This window comes from Doryrhamphus excisus, chromosome 8 (assembly GCF_030265055.1).
Source record: "Doryrhamphus excisus isolate RoL2022-K1 chromosome 8, RoL_Dexc_1.0, whole genome shotgun sequence".
NCBI lineage: Eukaryota > Metazoa > Chordata > Actinopteri > Syngnathiformes > Syngnathidae > Doryrhamphus > Doryrhamphus excisus.
In genome coordinates, this window is record NC_080473.1 from 18,623,625 (window position 1) to 18,639,831 (window position 16,207).

At 42.2% G+C, this 16,207-nt stretch overlaps 1 protein-coding gene across 2 annotated transcripts in view; it reads left to right on the forward strand.

Annotated features, from left to right (window-relative positions):
• Positions 1–16,207, forward strand: part of bcas3 (BCAS3 microtubule associated cell migration factor) — a 223,950-nt gene that overhangs the window by 152,075 nt on the left and 55,668 nt on the right. Inside the window, exon 23 of one of the 2 annotated variants that reach the window (XM_058079794.1) lies at positions 1,812–3,281. The exons of the other annotated variant lie outside the window; for it this stretch is intronic. Coding sequence (XP_057935777.1) covers positions 1,812–1,828 — 17 coding nt within the window. The 3' untranslated portion in view covers positions 1,829–3,281. Of the gene's footprint in view, positions 1–1,811; positions 3,282–16,207 lie in introns of those variants that run through there. 2 annotated transcript variants of the gene reach the window in all.

The window sequence follows — 16,207 nt, forward strand, 5'->3', positions numbered from 1 at the left end:
ATGCTAGGACTACGTTAAAAAGCCATAGCATTTCAGTATGTGGAATCAAACTATGGAATGGATTGAGTAAGGAAGTCAAACAATGCACAACGATGAGCCAATTCAAGAAACAATACAAGCAGTTGATGTTTGCTAAATACAAGGATGAAGAGTCTTGAACCAGTCATGATGTGCTATACATATCACTATATTGACACTTACTATGGTACCCATTATGTCATCGGATGGTCATATCACCTCGTACTTCGTGACATAAAATATAAAATAAATAACAAAATAAATTTAACTATATTAAGAAAGCAGGAAGTGAACAAATGCAACAGTTGCTGATTGTAAAAGTACCAGATGGAGGGGTAGGATTTAATAAGCTTTGCTTCTTCCTACTCTTTTTGGACATGTGGAACTGTGAACTGATTATGGGATGCACTCAATTGTAATCTGATGCATGTTCAAATGAAATAAAACCATTACCATAAGTACACATGCAGGTTATATGAATAAAAATGAATCATGTATTGTTGTTATATTGATCCTCTGTGTGGTTGTTGTTTAGCAATCCCTTGTGTTAAAGTATTGTTGTTGTTGTCTAGTGATGCCTTTATTCCATCTGATTTTATCATTATTTTTGTGTTTCCTCATACAGATGATGTAGCTTTTCATATTATTTGATGTTGATGATGCTTTTTCTGATTCTGTCTTTAAACTTGATGTGATTTTACGTTGTAGGGCCTCCAGTATCCCCTTGGTTTTTCCCCCAGTCGGTTTTTGGGTCATTTTAGCTGTGCTACTCTGTATGAAGATTTGTATGTATGTGTACAAAATGATCCACAGTCAAGTGGTTGGGAAAACCTACGTAGTAACATAGTAAAAACTATAAGTGTAAAAGAGATCCAACATCCAACAAGTTGAACTATGACTCACTAAGCTGTTTTGCTCACGGACATGTAGAGCGTTAATGCACAGCACTCCCTCGCCGTCCTTGTGTGTGAAGCAGCATTCTCAGAGCGTTGGAGGGGTGAGGGGTTGCTCCGGGGCCTGGCTGAACTTCCTGTGAAGGTGTACGGGATAAACAAAGGGAGGGATGCTGGGAACGGGACGGGCTGTTTGAGGAGATGAGAGTCTGAGTCTGGCTCAGACATCATCCCTTCCAAATCCCTACTGGCTATCATATCCTTGCTGACTTTAGCGTAAAACCGTCAAATACACACTCTCCCATGCCCGTGTTTCTATCTCTCTCACTCTCACCCACACTTTTTTTTTTTGTTTTTATCTCTCCTGTCCCCCGTCCTGGCCCTTGCAGTGCTACATTTACAAAGAGCAGGACACTTAGTCTGCTCGGGCCTTCTGTAAAAGCTTCAATCCTTTTCATTCTCTGCGGCTTTGCTGCGCATCAAAAGCAGAAGTTATTTCACGCTGCCTCTGGACACTCGCACTCATAACACAAACGGAGACATGTCATATTCCCAACAAAAGCATGTGTCCTTTCTTGGCCCCGTACGACCGCTCTGCAACGCTTGTCCCCCACCATCCAGCCTGTGACGGCTTATTTATTGTTTTATTGTTCTTAGTGATGTGCAAATCCGAACATATGGAGACCTCCAACACCTGGTCTTTAGTCTCTAAATGGATACTATCATTGTGACATTAAATTAGGGCACTCTGCCATGGAATTAAGTTCAGATAGTTGATAGCCCTTATGAGTAACTTTTGTATGATGTTTTATTTTTTTTTTATTCCTTTGCAATAATGATATTTTTTTTCCTTTTCTTTTCCATGTGCTGTCCTCACGTCCTGGCCTTGTGGTGATTCAGGTGAGTGCCAAATTTGATTGCTATCGCTGAAACAAATTTCTCACTGTGGGTCTGTCAACTGTCCCACACACTACCTGTATCATTCTAATGCAAGACATGGAAAAATGACTTTATTACATGGCCTCTTCAGGCCTGCACCACTCCATCACCAGCCTGACATGCTAATGTTCAGGCATGCCTACTGACACTGTACCTTAATGCTAACGGTGCTGGTGGAAACAGCCGTAACCAGACCGTAAAGTAGCTACTGCTGCCTGGTTTTGGTATTATAATAAATTTATTATCATTTTTAAATGAGTGGCACAGAAATTAGCGGAAAATGAGGAATAATTAATTCAGAGTCAACTGTGCTGACGGCCTTACGTTTGGCATTGGTTTTCTACTTGCATAGACATTGGGAGCATTTTCAGGGGTTTTGGGACCCCAAAAAAAGAGTGGTATGATATTTTTCAGCTTCTAGTAGTTAAAATGCTTAGAAATGCTGGAAATGTGTTTGTACTTCACCTCAAAGGAATGACTATCAAATATGTGTTAAAAAATGTGTCACGTAGAGTTTAAAAAAAACATATATCCATATATTGGACTATAATTGATGATGCCGAATGAATGAACGAAAGTCACACCTGCAGTCGCAGGACCAGCCAAACTATGGAAGAAAGTGTGACTTTTACTCAGAATAAATGAATACACGTCTCTTGCATGTACGATTAACTAGCCACCACAGTTGATCAATTAATGCTCCAGTTGTGTGGAATCTTGTAAGGAATTTTTTTTTAAATATTTTTCACAATATTGTCATGTATTGCGCCTGGTTCTGTTGTGATGTTTATGACAGTTTGTTGTGTATTGTCGTATTGGTGAGGTTATTACTTATCATTTTATTGATATTACAGAATTCACTAATTCCTCCTTTATGGCGGGTAATTGGTTCCAGAACCGAACTTTATAAGTGAATTCAATATATTAATAATAAATGAAATCTTTTTGTAGTTATGGCATAGAAAACAATCTTCGAAATACTCAACATGACTAGAGCCCTCAAGACCTGAAATAACACCCCTATATTTACCTGTGCTTTTGTATTACCCAATATAGTAGATATAATCAGACATATTAGACATAAATAAACGTTTAAAAAGTTGTTCCCCTGGGAACTTTAATGATGAGCCTGGTGCTCACCGAACAATTACTGACACCTAGTGGCCAATGCAGAATGCAGCGCTACATTCACAATTCCAACGTTTCTTCCACCTTGTATTGTACTTCAGTTCATTTTTGTGGGGTGAAGAGGTAGTAAGCGTCAATATAAACATCAGAGAACAGAAGAGACGGCGTTTGTGCCAAAGAAGAACACAATGGCGATGGTTTGTCCTCATGTTTTCATGCGTACCCCCGCTTGTGTGCATTGTGTGTGAAGACAGGAAATCATATGTGTGTTGCTTGTTTGCTGGGGGCTGAGCTGCTGAATAGACTCCTGTGTGGCCATCAGCGTGGTGAGCATCCCTGGGGGGCGGGAGGGGGGACATAAAGACTGTAAGTGTTCTGATGTAAGATGTGAGCTCCACCACACCAGTGTTTCGTTTGCCTGGTGGGCATTCAGAATGAATTCACAGATCCGTCATGTGCCATTTCCTTTTGTGAGGCACACCCATGTGCAGCTCCATTATTTCCCAGCAATTGTCAGAACCCCACAGACGCCCGTAGCATGCAGCAGTAAGCAATAAGGCCTGAGTAGATCCCTGCATGGCCTGGATCACTTCATCCCTCCTAGTTGAGTAAGCTGGTGTGTAAAACACAGAGAAAACACAGAGTTTTTGACTCGCAGGCCACAGTGGTTTCTATAACGTTCTGTGGCGTACCAGGGTGTCCACGGCACCCAGAATGTCGGATTATTTGTATAAAAGACGTATAAACACATTGTTGGATCAGACGTCCGGATTTATGAAAACATATAACTATGTCTTTGGTGTTGAATAGTTAACAAAAAATTAATTCATTCATTTTTTACCACTTTTCCTCACGAGAGTCGCGGGGGTGCTGGGGCCTATCCCAGCTGTCTTTGGGCGAGAGGCGGGGTACACCCTGGACTGGTGGCCAGCCAATCACAGGCCACATATAGACAAACAACCATTCACACTCACATTCATACCTATGGACAATTTGGAGTGGCCAATTAACCTAGCATGTTTTTGGAATGTGGGAGGAAACCGGAGTACCAGGAGAACATGCAAACTCCACACAGAGATGGCCGAGGGTGGAATTGAACCCTGGTCTCCGAGCTGTGAGGTCTGTGCGCTAACCACTCGACCGCCGTGCCGCCCTTAACAAAAAATGTAAACCAAAAATAATGGCATCTCCGAATCGCAGGGGTTCACTAGCCTGAAAAATGTTGGTATCTTCAACAACAGTAAATGTCTGGTCGTCCTGCTGGCAGAGCCCCACCTCATGGTTTGTGACTGGCTTGGGGGGGGGTAGCTACATTGCTACCAGATGTAGCAACAAAATCATCAAATTGGTAACACTGGTCAAGGGAAGTCACAGAACGTCACAGAAAAGAGCGCTTGGTTTGTTTGCGCTAACACACCTATTAACACAGTACAGGTAAAAACTTTTTTACTGTTACTGGAAGTATTTTGTCATGCACGCCTCAGTTGGAGTCGGACCTTCTGGAATGACGCTTCATGACTTTATTTCAATATATGCTAGTTTAAAATTAGCATTACAAATCCTGTTGCTGGCAACAGCTTCAGTGTGAAAAGGATTTTAGTGAAATCATTTGGAAAGGTTGGGAAGACCGAATTAAGAAGCTTCATTTAGTTTGCACACGTCTGGTTTGGTGGCTAAAGAAGAGGTTTCTGACCAACACAAACACGACACTTGAGCAGTGTTGGGGGATTCGTCATGCATGGCTACTAACTAAACATGAAATGTTTATGCTTCCATTTGTGTGGAGAAGTTGGATTTCACGCTCTCCGAAGTATTCATGAATTCTTGCATCATCACGGTGTCCTCTGATGGAAGATCAGAACATTGAACAGGACCAAACATTAACATTTCACCGCTTCTCTTCTTCTCCACCTCTATCATGGCATACCACTTTTCCACTGTGGCTGCGTCTTCAGGACTTCGGTTTTTCATGGTCATGGTTCCACAGGGGTGCTGAACTGGTGCCATATTGTTGGGTCCAACTCTGACTCCAAAAACCTGCTGGGCTGAGTGCTTAGCATGATGAATAAAAGCATAAAGTTAGCATGATGAAGTGGGGGGAGGTATTACCTTAAGTAAATACCTGCCAATTATCTCCGTTTCAACTTCATGACTCCATCCATCCATCCGTCCCTCCATTCGTCCCTCCATCCGTCCATCCATCCATCCATTTTCAATGCTGCCAGCTGACTTCACACTCACATTCATACCTGTGGGCAATTTAAAGTCCCCAATTAAGCTAACATACCTGTTTTTGGAATGTGCGAAGAAACCGGAGTACATGAAGAAAACTTGTTGGCTTTTCGTCAAAGCTCACTTTCGGTCACATGATGGCAACAGGATGGCGACAGCTGGATGAAGTCAATGTTTCTGAAACAAAGCCTTTAGACTCTCTACAGGAAACAACAAACTGGTGTTTTCTCATCTTAAAAAGGTTGAAACAAACTCCGTTTCTGATGAAAGATTAGAATGTAATCTTTTTTTTGGTATATTCCATGTTTATAGAGCCATAGAACACAATATTCTCATGAAGGAGTGTGTTTCATACACACTTGAAATATAAACATGTAATTCACCATTTACGTTATTTTCTTTAATCCACATTCATGTTACATTTAAATTGTGTTTTTAATGGTTATTTCTAGCATACAATCACATGTGTTTTATTTTGTAGAGCAGGAAGTGTTTCATCTCCGTGTTTGAGTGCTGCTTTCTGGTAATATTCAAGAACAAATACTGTACTCTTACATAACAGTCATTATAAAAGCTTCCGGCAAGTCATTGCTTTTCATCCAGATTGGCAACAATAAACGTTTAAACTGTGTGAATCACGCCGATCGTAACCCCTGTGACGTAATGACACCGCGCTCCAGGACAATGGAAAATGAATCTGGAATTTCGGAGCCTGTTCGCGGCCAACACTGGTTCAACTTCTGCTCTGAACTAAGAGTCGGCTGCAGTGGAAATTTGGATTTCTGTATCTCTTTGCTGGGTTTGTGCCGTTAGTTGGAGGCACGGCCACAATGTGATGGTTGATGGAGAAAAGGAAGTTACAGTGGAAGACCCTCCCATCTCACACGTTTACAGCTGCGTTGGAAAAGGGATCTGGTGAAGAGTATTTGGTGTTTTCAGTCGGAGAAAAGTTGTTGTGGCTCTGTAATGACAGGATCCGTGCAGCCATTGTTACTGGCTTCTGGTTTCTTAATGAAAGACTAGATATGGTTCAGGACAAAAATAGGGCGCCTTCTGCCCCAAGCTAACCACTGATGCTGCTAAGTGTGAGCATGACATTAACACCCAGTGCACACGTGTTTGGAACACTCTTGGAAAGCGGAGTGTGTGGTCAAAGACAGGGATTTGTTCCAATCAAACCCTTAAAGATTGCGTAAAATGCCGTAATTGGAAACAAATGTGGCGTTCTATAACGTGTTATTCCAATACTGCCAAAACCAAAACCCAGACTTTGAGACACTGTTCACACGGAAATGTTTCTAGGATTGGTCGGATTGATAAATAGTTGTATCCGGATGGGAACTAATACACAAGACACACCTACGCATAGCGCTATGACCAGACACACAGACGGAACCACGTCAAACTATACATAGAAGAAGAAAGAACACATGTGCATAAGTCCACTTTTCAAGGCTAATCTAGACAGCATCTGACCACGTGAAGGTGGGTCAAGGTTTGCCTACCTTGCATAGCGGCCTGTTACCCCCTCGCTGCCCCCATTCGCCTACCTGGGCCTGTTATATGTCACTGGAAAACTTAATTTGGTGGCATTTCAGCGATATCAGCATTGCAGGACACAGTTGTAATTGGCAATTTAGACCAGGGTTCAATTCCACCCTCGGTCATCTCTGTGTGGAGTTTGCTGTTCTCCCCATGCATGTGTGGGTTTTCTCCGGGTACTCCGGTTTCCTCCCACATTCCAAAAACATGCTAGGTTAATTGGCGACTCCAAATAATCCATAGGTATGAATGTGAATGTGAATGGTTGTTTGTCTATATGTGCCCTGTGATTGGCTGGCGACCAGTCTGGGGTGTACCCCGCCTCTCGCCCAAAGACAGCTGGGATAGGCTCCAGCACCCCCTGCGACCCTCGTGAGGAGAAGCGGTTAGAAAAATGAATGAATGAATGAATAATTGCTACTACGTTGCTGCACTCAGTGTGTATGCCCCGCCTCCACCCACTGAGGCAAAAGAGCTCACTCCATTCATGCTGTTGTTCTAAGGAAGAAATGCGCATAGTCACTGAAACAAATGCAACTAATGAACCCTCTTCCTGCCTGTTTGGAAAACAGACAAGCATAATAATATTTATATTATATTATAAAATGAGACAGTTTATTTGCATGAGAAATCTTGTCACATTTTAATCTGGTCAGATGTTATAACGCCGCCAGTAAACATTAATGTTAGATCATAAAACCTTGCAGTATTCCAATAGCAGATGGTCGTCAGACAGATATGTTTTTGTTATTTTATGTTTAAAAAAAACACAAAATCTTTGTTGTATCATTGTCAATTTTGAAGTGTTATTCGGTAAGACCTCAAACTATCACCCTTTGGTGTTTTCCAGCCAGTAACTCCAAACTCGTGATGTTGAAAGCACATCTAAGAGAAAAAGATTAGTAAACTTTTAATATATATATGAGCTCTTGAGGCATTTTTGCCTCTGCAAAATCCAAGAATTAGAAGGGGTTAACCATGATACTTGATGGTCGTAGGAGAAACAGTGTCCTGTATCAAAGGACTCAACCAACATGCCTTTCTCACGGAGCCAAAGAAGTGCTTCTTTGTCACAGCGGACGCCGGCTAGTAACTCCCTTCGTCTCACAAAATATGCCCCATTGTTGAGGAGAGGCAACTTCCTTTTTTTTTTACTCTGACACAGCAGAATTCCTACAAAACACCCGTAACTTTCACCAGTCTTAGCTGTGCAGTCCTGAGGTCTTACAATTAAAGTAACATTTTAGGAATTCAGTAGGTATGTCAGGGGGTGGGGGCGCCATGAAAGTTTTAACAGAACTTCAAGTTTACTTTGTTATTAACTCATTTGCTACCAAAGATGTAGCTCTATTTTTCTTATTTTGTTATTTTTGTCAACCCCGATGCCTGATACCTTCGTTTTTTGGTTTTTTTTTTGCTCAACAGGCAAAAAGACGTGATGATGCAACTGCACAACAGAAGAGATCATGTTTAGTGTCGTTTTAAGCCACAAAAATGGCCACAGGTGGCCAAAGAGCATTTTATAACAGCTAAATGTAATGTGATAACACCTACACAGCAAGCAATGAAGTTGAAAAGCATCGGGGGGGGTACTGTCGCGTGCACCGAAGGGAAATTTTTGTGTGTACACGCACACATCAGTTCCAAATTTGTAAATAGTTCACAGAGTGAACTGTTCTGAATGAATTGTTATTTTGATGTAAAACAACAATTTATGTTGTGGTATCATTGTTTACATATTTTGGCTAAATATAGATGGCTAGGTTTGTGTCAACGTGACATTTATCTTTTCCCAAAAAGCAGTTTTTCTTCTTTCATCTTGTAATATTGGGACTCCTACAGGCATACTGTTCACATGGAAAAGTAGTAACTGCTGTTTTGGAATTTGGTGGCCAAAGAGTATTTTATAACAGCTGAATGTGTATCTTTCCCATGTAATAACACCTATACAGCAAGCACCGAAGTTGAAAAGCATCGGGGGGTACTGTCGCGTGCAGGAGGCTATGGAAATGAAGGGAAATGTTAGCGTGTACACAGCTCAGTTCCAAATTTGTAAATAGTTCACAGTCTTAACTGTTGTGAATTAATTGTTATTTTGATGTAAAACAACAATTTATGTTGTGGTATCATTGTTTACATATTTTTGGCTAAATATAGATGGCTTTGGTTTGATAGGTTTGTGTCAACGTGACATGTATCTTTTCACAAAAAGCTGTTTTTCTTCTTTCATCATCTAATATTGGGACTCCTACAGGCATACTGTTCACATGGAAAAGTAGTAACTGCTGTTTTGGAATTTGGTAGTACTGTGGTACAGTATCGGAATCCGATCTGTTCCCCGAGTGCTAACATCTTCAATGATGAAGTCAGCACCTCTCAACATCACTGTTCCTTAATGGAGTCCTCACAGCCTTTGTCCTTAACCATCCATTTCCATTAATTATTCACGAGGAGAAAGGAAAACCATTTTAGTGCGTAACACTGATCCAGCATACTCAACCAGCCTATGCAGTGTAAGTAATAAAATACCCTACACTCAGACGACACAATAAAAGACATGGAGACAGAGGAGACGCTTGTTAAAAATGTAAGTAGACAGAAGCTACCCAAAGACAACAAAGGGAGGCGGCGGCGATGGCCGGGGAGTCAGAAGATACAGCAACAACATCTTAGTGTCTGAGTTAATCAGCAAAACAGGCTGATAGCAGCTGCTACATCGCCGTGCACACCCAGTCCATCGAGGACACCTGTCTCAGCAGAGGCTGACTGGATGTGATGTGCCCACAATGCGGCGGAGTGATGCTAATTGGAATTAGCATCCATTGCATTAAAGATACAGAGGCACGATGGCATTACGTTGCCAGGCCTTTCCGACTCCACTGGCGACGCTGTGAAACTCGGGCCTGTGTTTTCTGCTCAGCTTTCCACAACACGTATGAAACTGGTTAAAAGTCATAGTTTAACATAAGTCCTCGGGGTGTAACGCGGTTCGGTATGGAGATAATTGGTGATGAAATAAATTATAAATAAAAATAGTATCAAAATTTACTAAATATCAACTAATACAAATTAGAGACGCACCATAATTATTGGACTGATATGAGGGAATTATGATATCATACTGATAAACTGATCACATTAAAAATAGCTCCAATCACCCATCAATTTTGGCCACTTGAAACGCCAGCGTCACGGCATAATGTTCGTCAGAGACCTCCATAGTATCACAACGGCTGCTCGGAGCATGTGTCTGAATACAGTGCACCTTGCTGGGCCACAGTAGGTGTCTCCCTCTTGTCTATACGCTGGTTCTCCTGGTAGTAGTGATGTGGTCGTAGTAATGTTGTGATATTTCGCACAAATCAACAGCTACACTTGGTCACATCCTAATTTGTTCCAGTTTTTCTAAACTACACTAAAAAGTAGATCTAAACAAAGTTATTTTTAATTTTGGATCATCATTGTTGTAATTATTACAGTAGATTCAGCTCCAGAACGCTCTCACCTTCTCTTTTCAATTGCCGTTGTTCACTCACAACACAATGCAGGTTTATTAAAGACATGTCAAGTATCAAATGTCTAGCGACTCCCCACTAATCAATGATCATGGAAGCTGACTGATAGAACAGATGGAATGGGAGGCACAGTGTAGCCTTTAGCCTGGTCGTCAGCCATAGCATGTACGTAATCTATACTGCTTCCACTAATGATTTCCCATCACCTCAAAATTCAGTACGGGTGGCCAGTTTGATACATTTTGTACATTAATAATGTTAAAAGCAATGCAATGTAGGTCAATACATGCTATGCTAGCTGAAGATCAGATGAGTTTTGTATTCTAGCTGAGGGAGCCAATTATTATTGTAGTAATACTGGTTCCAATTGCAGTCCCGCCCACATCTCTACCAAACAATGGCAGCATACGTCTTCCTTCTTCTCCACTTGTCTCGGTCCCTTACATATTTCACCAGGAAGGGCCAATGTTCCTTAACACGTTCCTTAACAATCAGACGTTCCCCAAATGGCTGCTTTTCTTGTTTGTTCCTGGAGAATGTACTTACGGTGACCATGAAGGCGTAAGATCACCACACACCCTCTCTCTACTCCTCCTCCTTCTATGCCACCGATAGATGAAAGACGGCCAACACGGAAGCAGCGGCGGGCGAGTTACGCCATCATATGTGAATGGGTTGTGGATGCTCGGGCTAAAGTACCTGCTTTAACTATGGCGGCCCTGGCGTTTCAGGTGGTGGCAAGCACCTTTTCCCCCTCATTGTGAACATTGGGTACAACGTCCTTCCTCTTGGAGTGACTTTGTTTACGAGTAAGCTCAGGGGGGGGCCTGTTAGTGTTACAGGCAGGAGAAGAAAGAAGCGTTTCATTTTATCATACAATCCCAATCAAAAGTGAAATTTCTTCTTGTAATGGTAATGGTAATGGTTTTATTTCATTTGAACATGCATCAGATTACAATTGAATGCATCACATAATCAGTTCACAGTTCCTCATGTCCAAAAGGAGTAGGAAGAAGCAAAGCTTATTAAATCCTACCCCTCCATCTGGTACTTTTACAATCAGTAACCATTACATTTGTTCACTTCCTGCTTTCTGTAATACAGTTTAAGGTTTTTTGGGAGACTAATAAAAGGCATAGACTAATAAAGGCATATTTTATCTTATATTTTGATTTGAAAATCGACTGAAGTCTGCAAAAAAAAACCTGACACCAGCAAAACGTATGAAAGACACTCAGATGATAAGTTTGTCTTGCAACCTGAAACATTGCAGGCACCCGTAAGATTGGTTAATTTGACCGAGAACCTCTGCGGCCAGTCTCCGTACGTTCCTTACAGTTCTTTGCATGTAGACCGGCCGTGGGACCGAGGGTTTACACCACTAAAAGGTGCAGGGCCAAAGATCAGTTCCAAAAGGTCAAACGGCTCTTTTGCGCTTCTCCTCCATCTTAAAAAGTTGAGTGTGACACCAAAAATCAAGTCAGTGACTTTGACAATTCCAACCACCAAGCCGGCGTCAAGAAGCGAGCTGTAATGATTTTTTATTTCACAATTTGGAAGGTGGGGGTCTTTCCTGAGGTATTAGATCCATGAACTGGGAATGCTGTATTGAATATTTTATTGACTGTCTGCTTGCCCCTTGCTGACCTGCCTGACATGCTAAGTTCCCGGCTCGCTGGAGACGCCACGTCGCTTTACATCAGGCCAGCCACCCGTGAAGCTCCCCTGCATTTCCTGTGAATAAACTCACACTCAGTGGGGGAGGACGGGAGGCCGGGGCACAGGGGCACTGGGTCTGAGATGAGGAGAAAGTACAAGCGGCAGCGCACACACACATTCTTTCTCTGAAGAACAACACCTGCACAGCCTTGCCCATCCTACCAACTCCTTCTATTATTTCAAGCACATCACAAGTCATGATTATTCCAAGTAACTTATCGTATCAAAGCGGATCGTCGCCTTTCAGTTACAGTAGAAGAATCCACTACATGCAGCCACACGACTCCACACGATTGTCAAGTCTCAACGTTGTGACACGACCAGGTGGTCCGTCAACATTCTCTCTATCGCAAGAACAAAACAGGCGAACGCTGCCAAAACGACATCAGCAAACACACAGTCAGGACTTATGTTCACAGAGTTGGAAATCACAAAACTCGAAACGCGACAAAACTGCCATGTTGTTGCAGTATCCTTGAACATGTTCAAGGATCTGCTCCTGCAAAAGTGACAATACAGTGCTCACTGAGAGAAAATCCAAACTTTATGTAAACTGCCAAAGGCAAGAGGGAAGTGTAGGAGAGAAAAGGTTGCAGAAAGGGAGGTACAGCTCATGCAGTTTTTGCAACCGTCATACAAAGCCCGCATAGACCCAAGACCAGTACATTTATTACAAGTTTGACGAACCTAAGTCTTACAACTTTGTGGTCCGAGCACCCTCCGATGTCGTGTGTGGTACACATGTTGGACATACAGGTTGTACTTTGGGTATGTGGTGATTGAACCTGGGGTGATAGCGCCTTTCATGTTTTAGCTGTGTATAAATGAATGAGTGTTGTATTTTAATGTATCTTTTACTCTGTTTACTTGCTAAACAGCGCTCTGAAAAGCGCTATACAAATAAAATGTATTATTATTATTATTATTATTATTATTATTATTATTATTATTATTATTATTATTTTACTTTCATGGTCACTGCAACTATGTTCTCCACGAAGAACAACACCAAAAAAAAAACTGGGACCCCCTAGCATCACACGTCTTTGACATCACTTACACTGCTACCTCGGTTACTAAAGAAGCCAAAAACATATCACTTCCACACGGAACCTTGGCATGTCCGTCTCAGCCATGGCGAGTCCGTCTCAGCCATGGCATGTCCGTTCGTCTCAGTCCGTCATGTATTAATTAGGTTTCAAAAAGCAGTGGCGGGGCTTGGGTGGGGGGCTTGGAGGATGGCATGCGCCCGAATAGGAGGTAGGACTTAAGGCAGCCGGGCTTCATTATTTGGGTTTAAAGGGTCCGCTCATTAAATGGTCCGGCTTTGATTTGCTCCGCTAGTGTTTTACACGGTGTAACGACAAAGTACAAGTCATTAAAAAAGTTGCCATATTTTATCAAATGAAAATATGTCAATTCTATATATTATACTTAGTTATCTTCTTTTCTGAATATGCAGGCACTGATGAAGATCTGCTTCCTCCTACTCCTTTTCGGCCATGTTGAATTGTGCTCGGGTGATGTTTGTCTTAAGGGCGTTCCAAATGAAGTAGGAGAGTAGGAGAAAGACTTATCCAAGAATAACAGGTTAAGAAGAATACCCCCCGCCCCCCAACGAAGACCCCCGGCTGCCATCCCTGTGTATGTGTCTCATTACAAGCATCAGGGATTCCTAATGTGTTAAAACTCAGTAGCGTGGAAACGTCAGCTAACGGACTTTGGTTCCCCAACGGTCTTAACTTATTCATGCAAGTGTTGGCCTCACCCCAGGACAGTTTAGCGCTGACCCAAGAGGACAGCAGGCCTAGAAAGAATGACCTTACATAAGGGTCACTCTTGGGCCAATTAGTCAGCGGCAGCATCACTCTTGCACCGTCTTCCCTTCTGTTGTCCTCATCTCAGACAAAATCTTCTTTGGATTTATTCCACTTAGAATGCCTTTGCCCAAGTAATTTTTCATTGTGGGAATGGTGAAGAGCATTCTGCACCATCATCCTTCTATTCATTCCATATTTCCTCACCATTCCAACATTGACATCAGCCCCACTAACAGTATTCCATCCATCCATTCAGTCTCTGTACCACTTGTCCTCACTGGGGTCACCCGTCTAACAGTATTCCACGTCCCAATAGCCCCAAGTGTCCCTGGAATTCTAGTAGCACAAATTCCATTTGAGTTTGAAACTTCCACTTCCACATTTATCAAACCTGAATTTTCACATTTCTGCACAATTTGCAATATATGCTCTCATAGATTTGGTTGCATAGAAAACCTGTTTGACTTTCAAAATAATTTTTGGACATTATTAGAGCCCTACAGAGATGATGTAACACCCCTATAGTCACCTTTACACTCCTATTATTCATCATTTACACCACATTGCAACTCTTATTCTGCAAACACTCCAGACGGCTGCTAGCAAGCTAGTGAGCTCATCAGTTAGCCTCAAATTTATTTGTTCTAAATTTAAGAATTACCACTTGGGATGGGATGGGAGAACTATTTTCACTCTATCATGCTGGACATTCATTGGCTGACTTCATTGCGGTGTTAAGACATAGCGAGGGACTGATAATGGAAGTCCAATATTATGACTCATGAACGAGTCGTTTTTTTTTTACTGAATCAGTACTCACAGGTGCTGGAGAGTCTAAATGGTTCATTGATATGAATGTGAGTGTGAAGGGTTGTTTGTCGATACAGTAATCCCTCGTTTACGGTGGTTCATTTCCTCCAGACATGACAGTGATAAGTCAATTTCCATAAAGTAGGAATCAGTATTCAGAAACTCAGCAGCATAGAAAACCTGTTTCCGACTTTCTAAATACGGATTTTAACATAATTACAACCCTATAGACATGAATTAACACCAGCCCAAGGTGCCAGAAAACAGGAAATGCCAAATAGAAACAGGAAGTTACTAAATGTGATTTTGCTGGGGTGCAAAGCACGACATTTGCAATGCCTTTCATGCCTTTGCTGATGGAAGACGTTGACGTCGAGGGGAACGGCACCTCTTCGGTCTGCACGGCGAGCTTCTCGGGGACAGAGTCTGCTGTCGGGCATGGAGACATGCCATCAAGCCATTAAAACCCCAACCCCTCGAAACTGTTTCTCAGCTCGTCCGCGCCGCTTCTTCTCTCAGGTGGTATTTAATAAATAAAGCCGCTGGCACTTTCCGCCGGTGTGCTACTAAGAGGGTCACTATTATATCTTGCTAAAATGGTCAAAATGTAATTCAGCCACAGGTCAGAACTTTGAAAGTGTGTTTGCACGTGTGTTTGATGGCACTGTATGTGTGCACGAGAGTGTGAAAGAGGTCAGCTTTTTAAAAGGTTTTTAAAAGATTTGGAGGAGTGAAGGTCAGGTGATGGAGAAAGCGTTAACAGCAAAGCTCTCTCGCCACATCTCCTTAGCCTGCACTTCCCCTCTGCTGCCCATGAAAGTTTGATGTTGGAATTAGGTTGTTGACTCATCTTGCACCTCCATGCTCATAGTATTGACAGAATGCCAGCGGACTGCCGGGTGGGCCAGAATAGCCACTGAGTGTCTTCTTCGTGGCCCTTTTTTTTTTTTTTTTTTTTGCATGATCCTTTTGCTCCGACACAGCATCAGAAGTGTTTTAACAGAGCTTTAATGGCCTCTGCCCCAAACCTCACCTCCAGCATGCACTCACTCAAACATACACACTCACGCACACCATAGGTTAGAAATAGCTTTCTGCTGCTGGAGGAAAATGTGTTGAATGGAGAAAAGAGAATTGTTGTGCTGATGCAGAACGCCATGCCCTCACCTCACACTTTAATACCCACTGACTAATTCCTGGTGTACATGCTTATCGCTGCTATCCGTATTCAGTATCATTGAGCAAAGGAATCAGTCTTTTCCTTTTCCATGAACTTCCCAAAGCAACAGAAGGCAGAATGTTTACCAGCTGTCCACCATAGTTAACGTCACTTTCACTTTCCAAGTTCTCATGGAGCCGTGTCGTTACGTCACGGGGGCAGGGGCGTATTTAGTCATTTGGGGAGCCGAGGCAAACCCAATCACTGGGGCCCTCCACATCCTTGTACTGCACTGACAAATGTTTACTAATTTTCATTCAATTTTTACAATTTTTTGTTATATATTGTTATGATTTGGGCCTTTTTTCCTACTTTTATCAGTTTATGCTTCTAGCTACGTTGCTGTTAAATGTTTATTTACCCTCTCAGCCA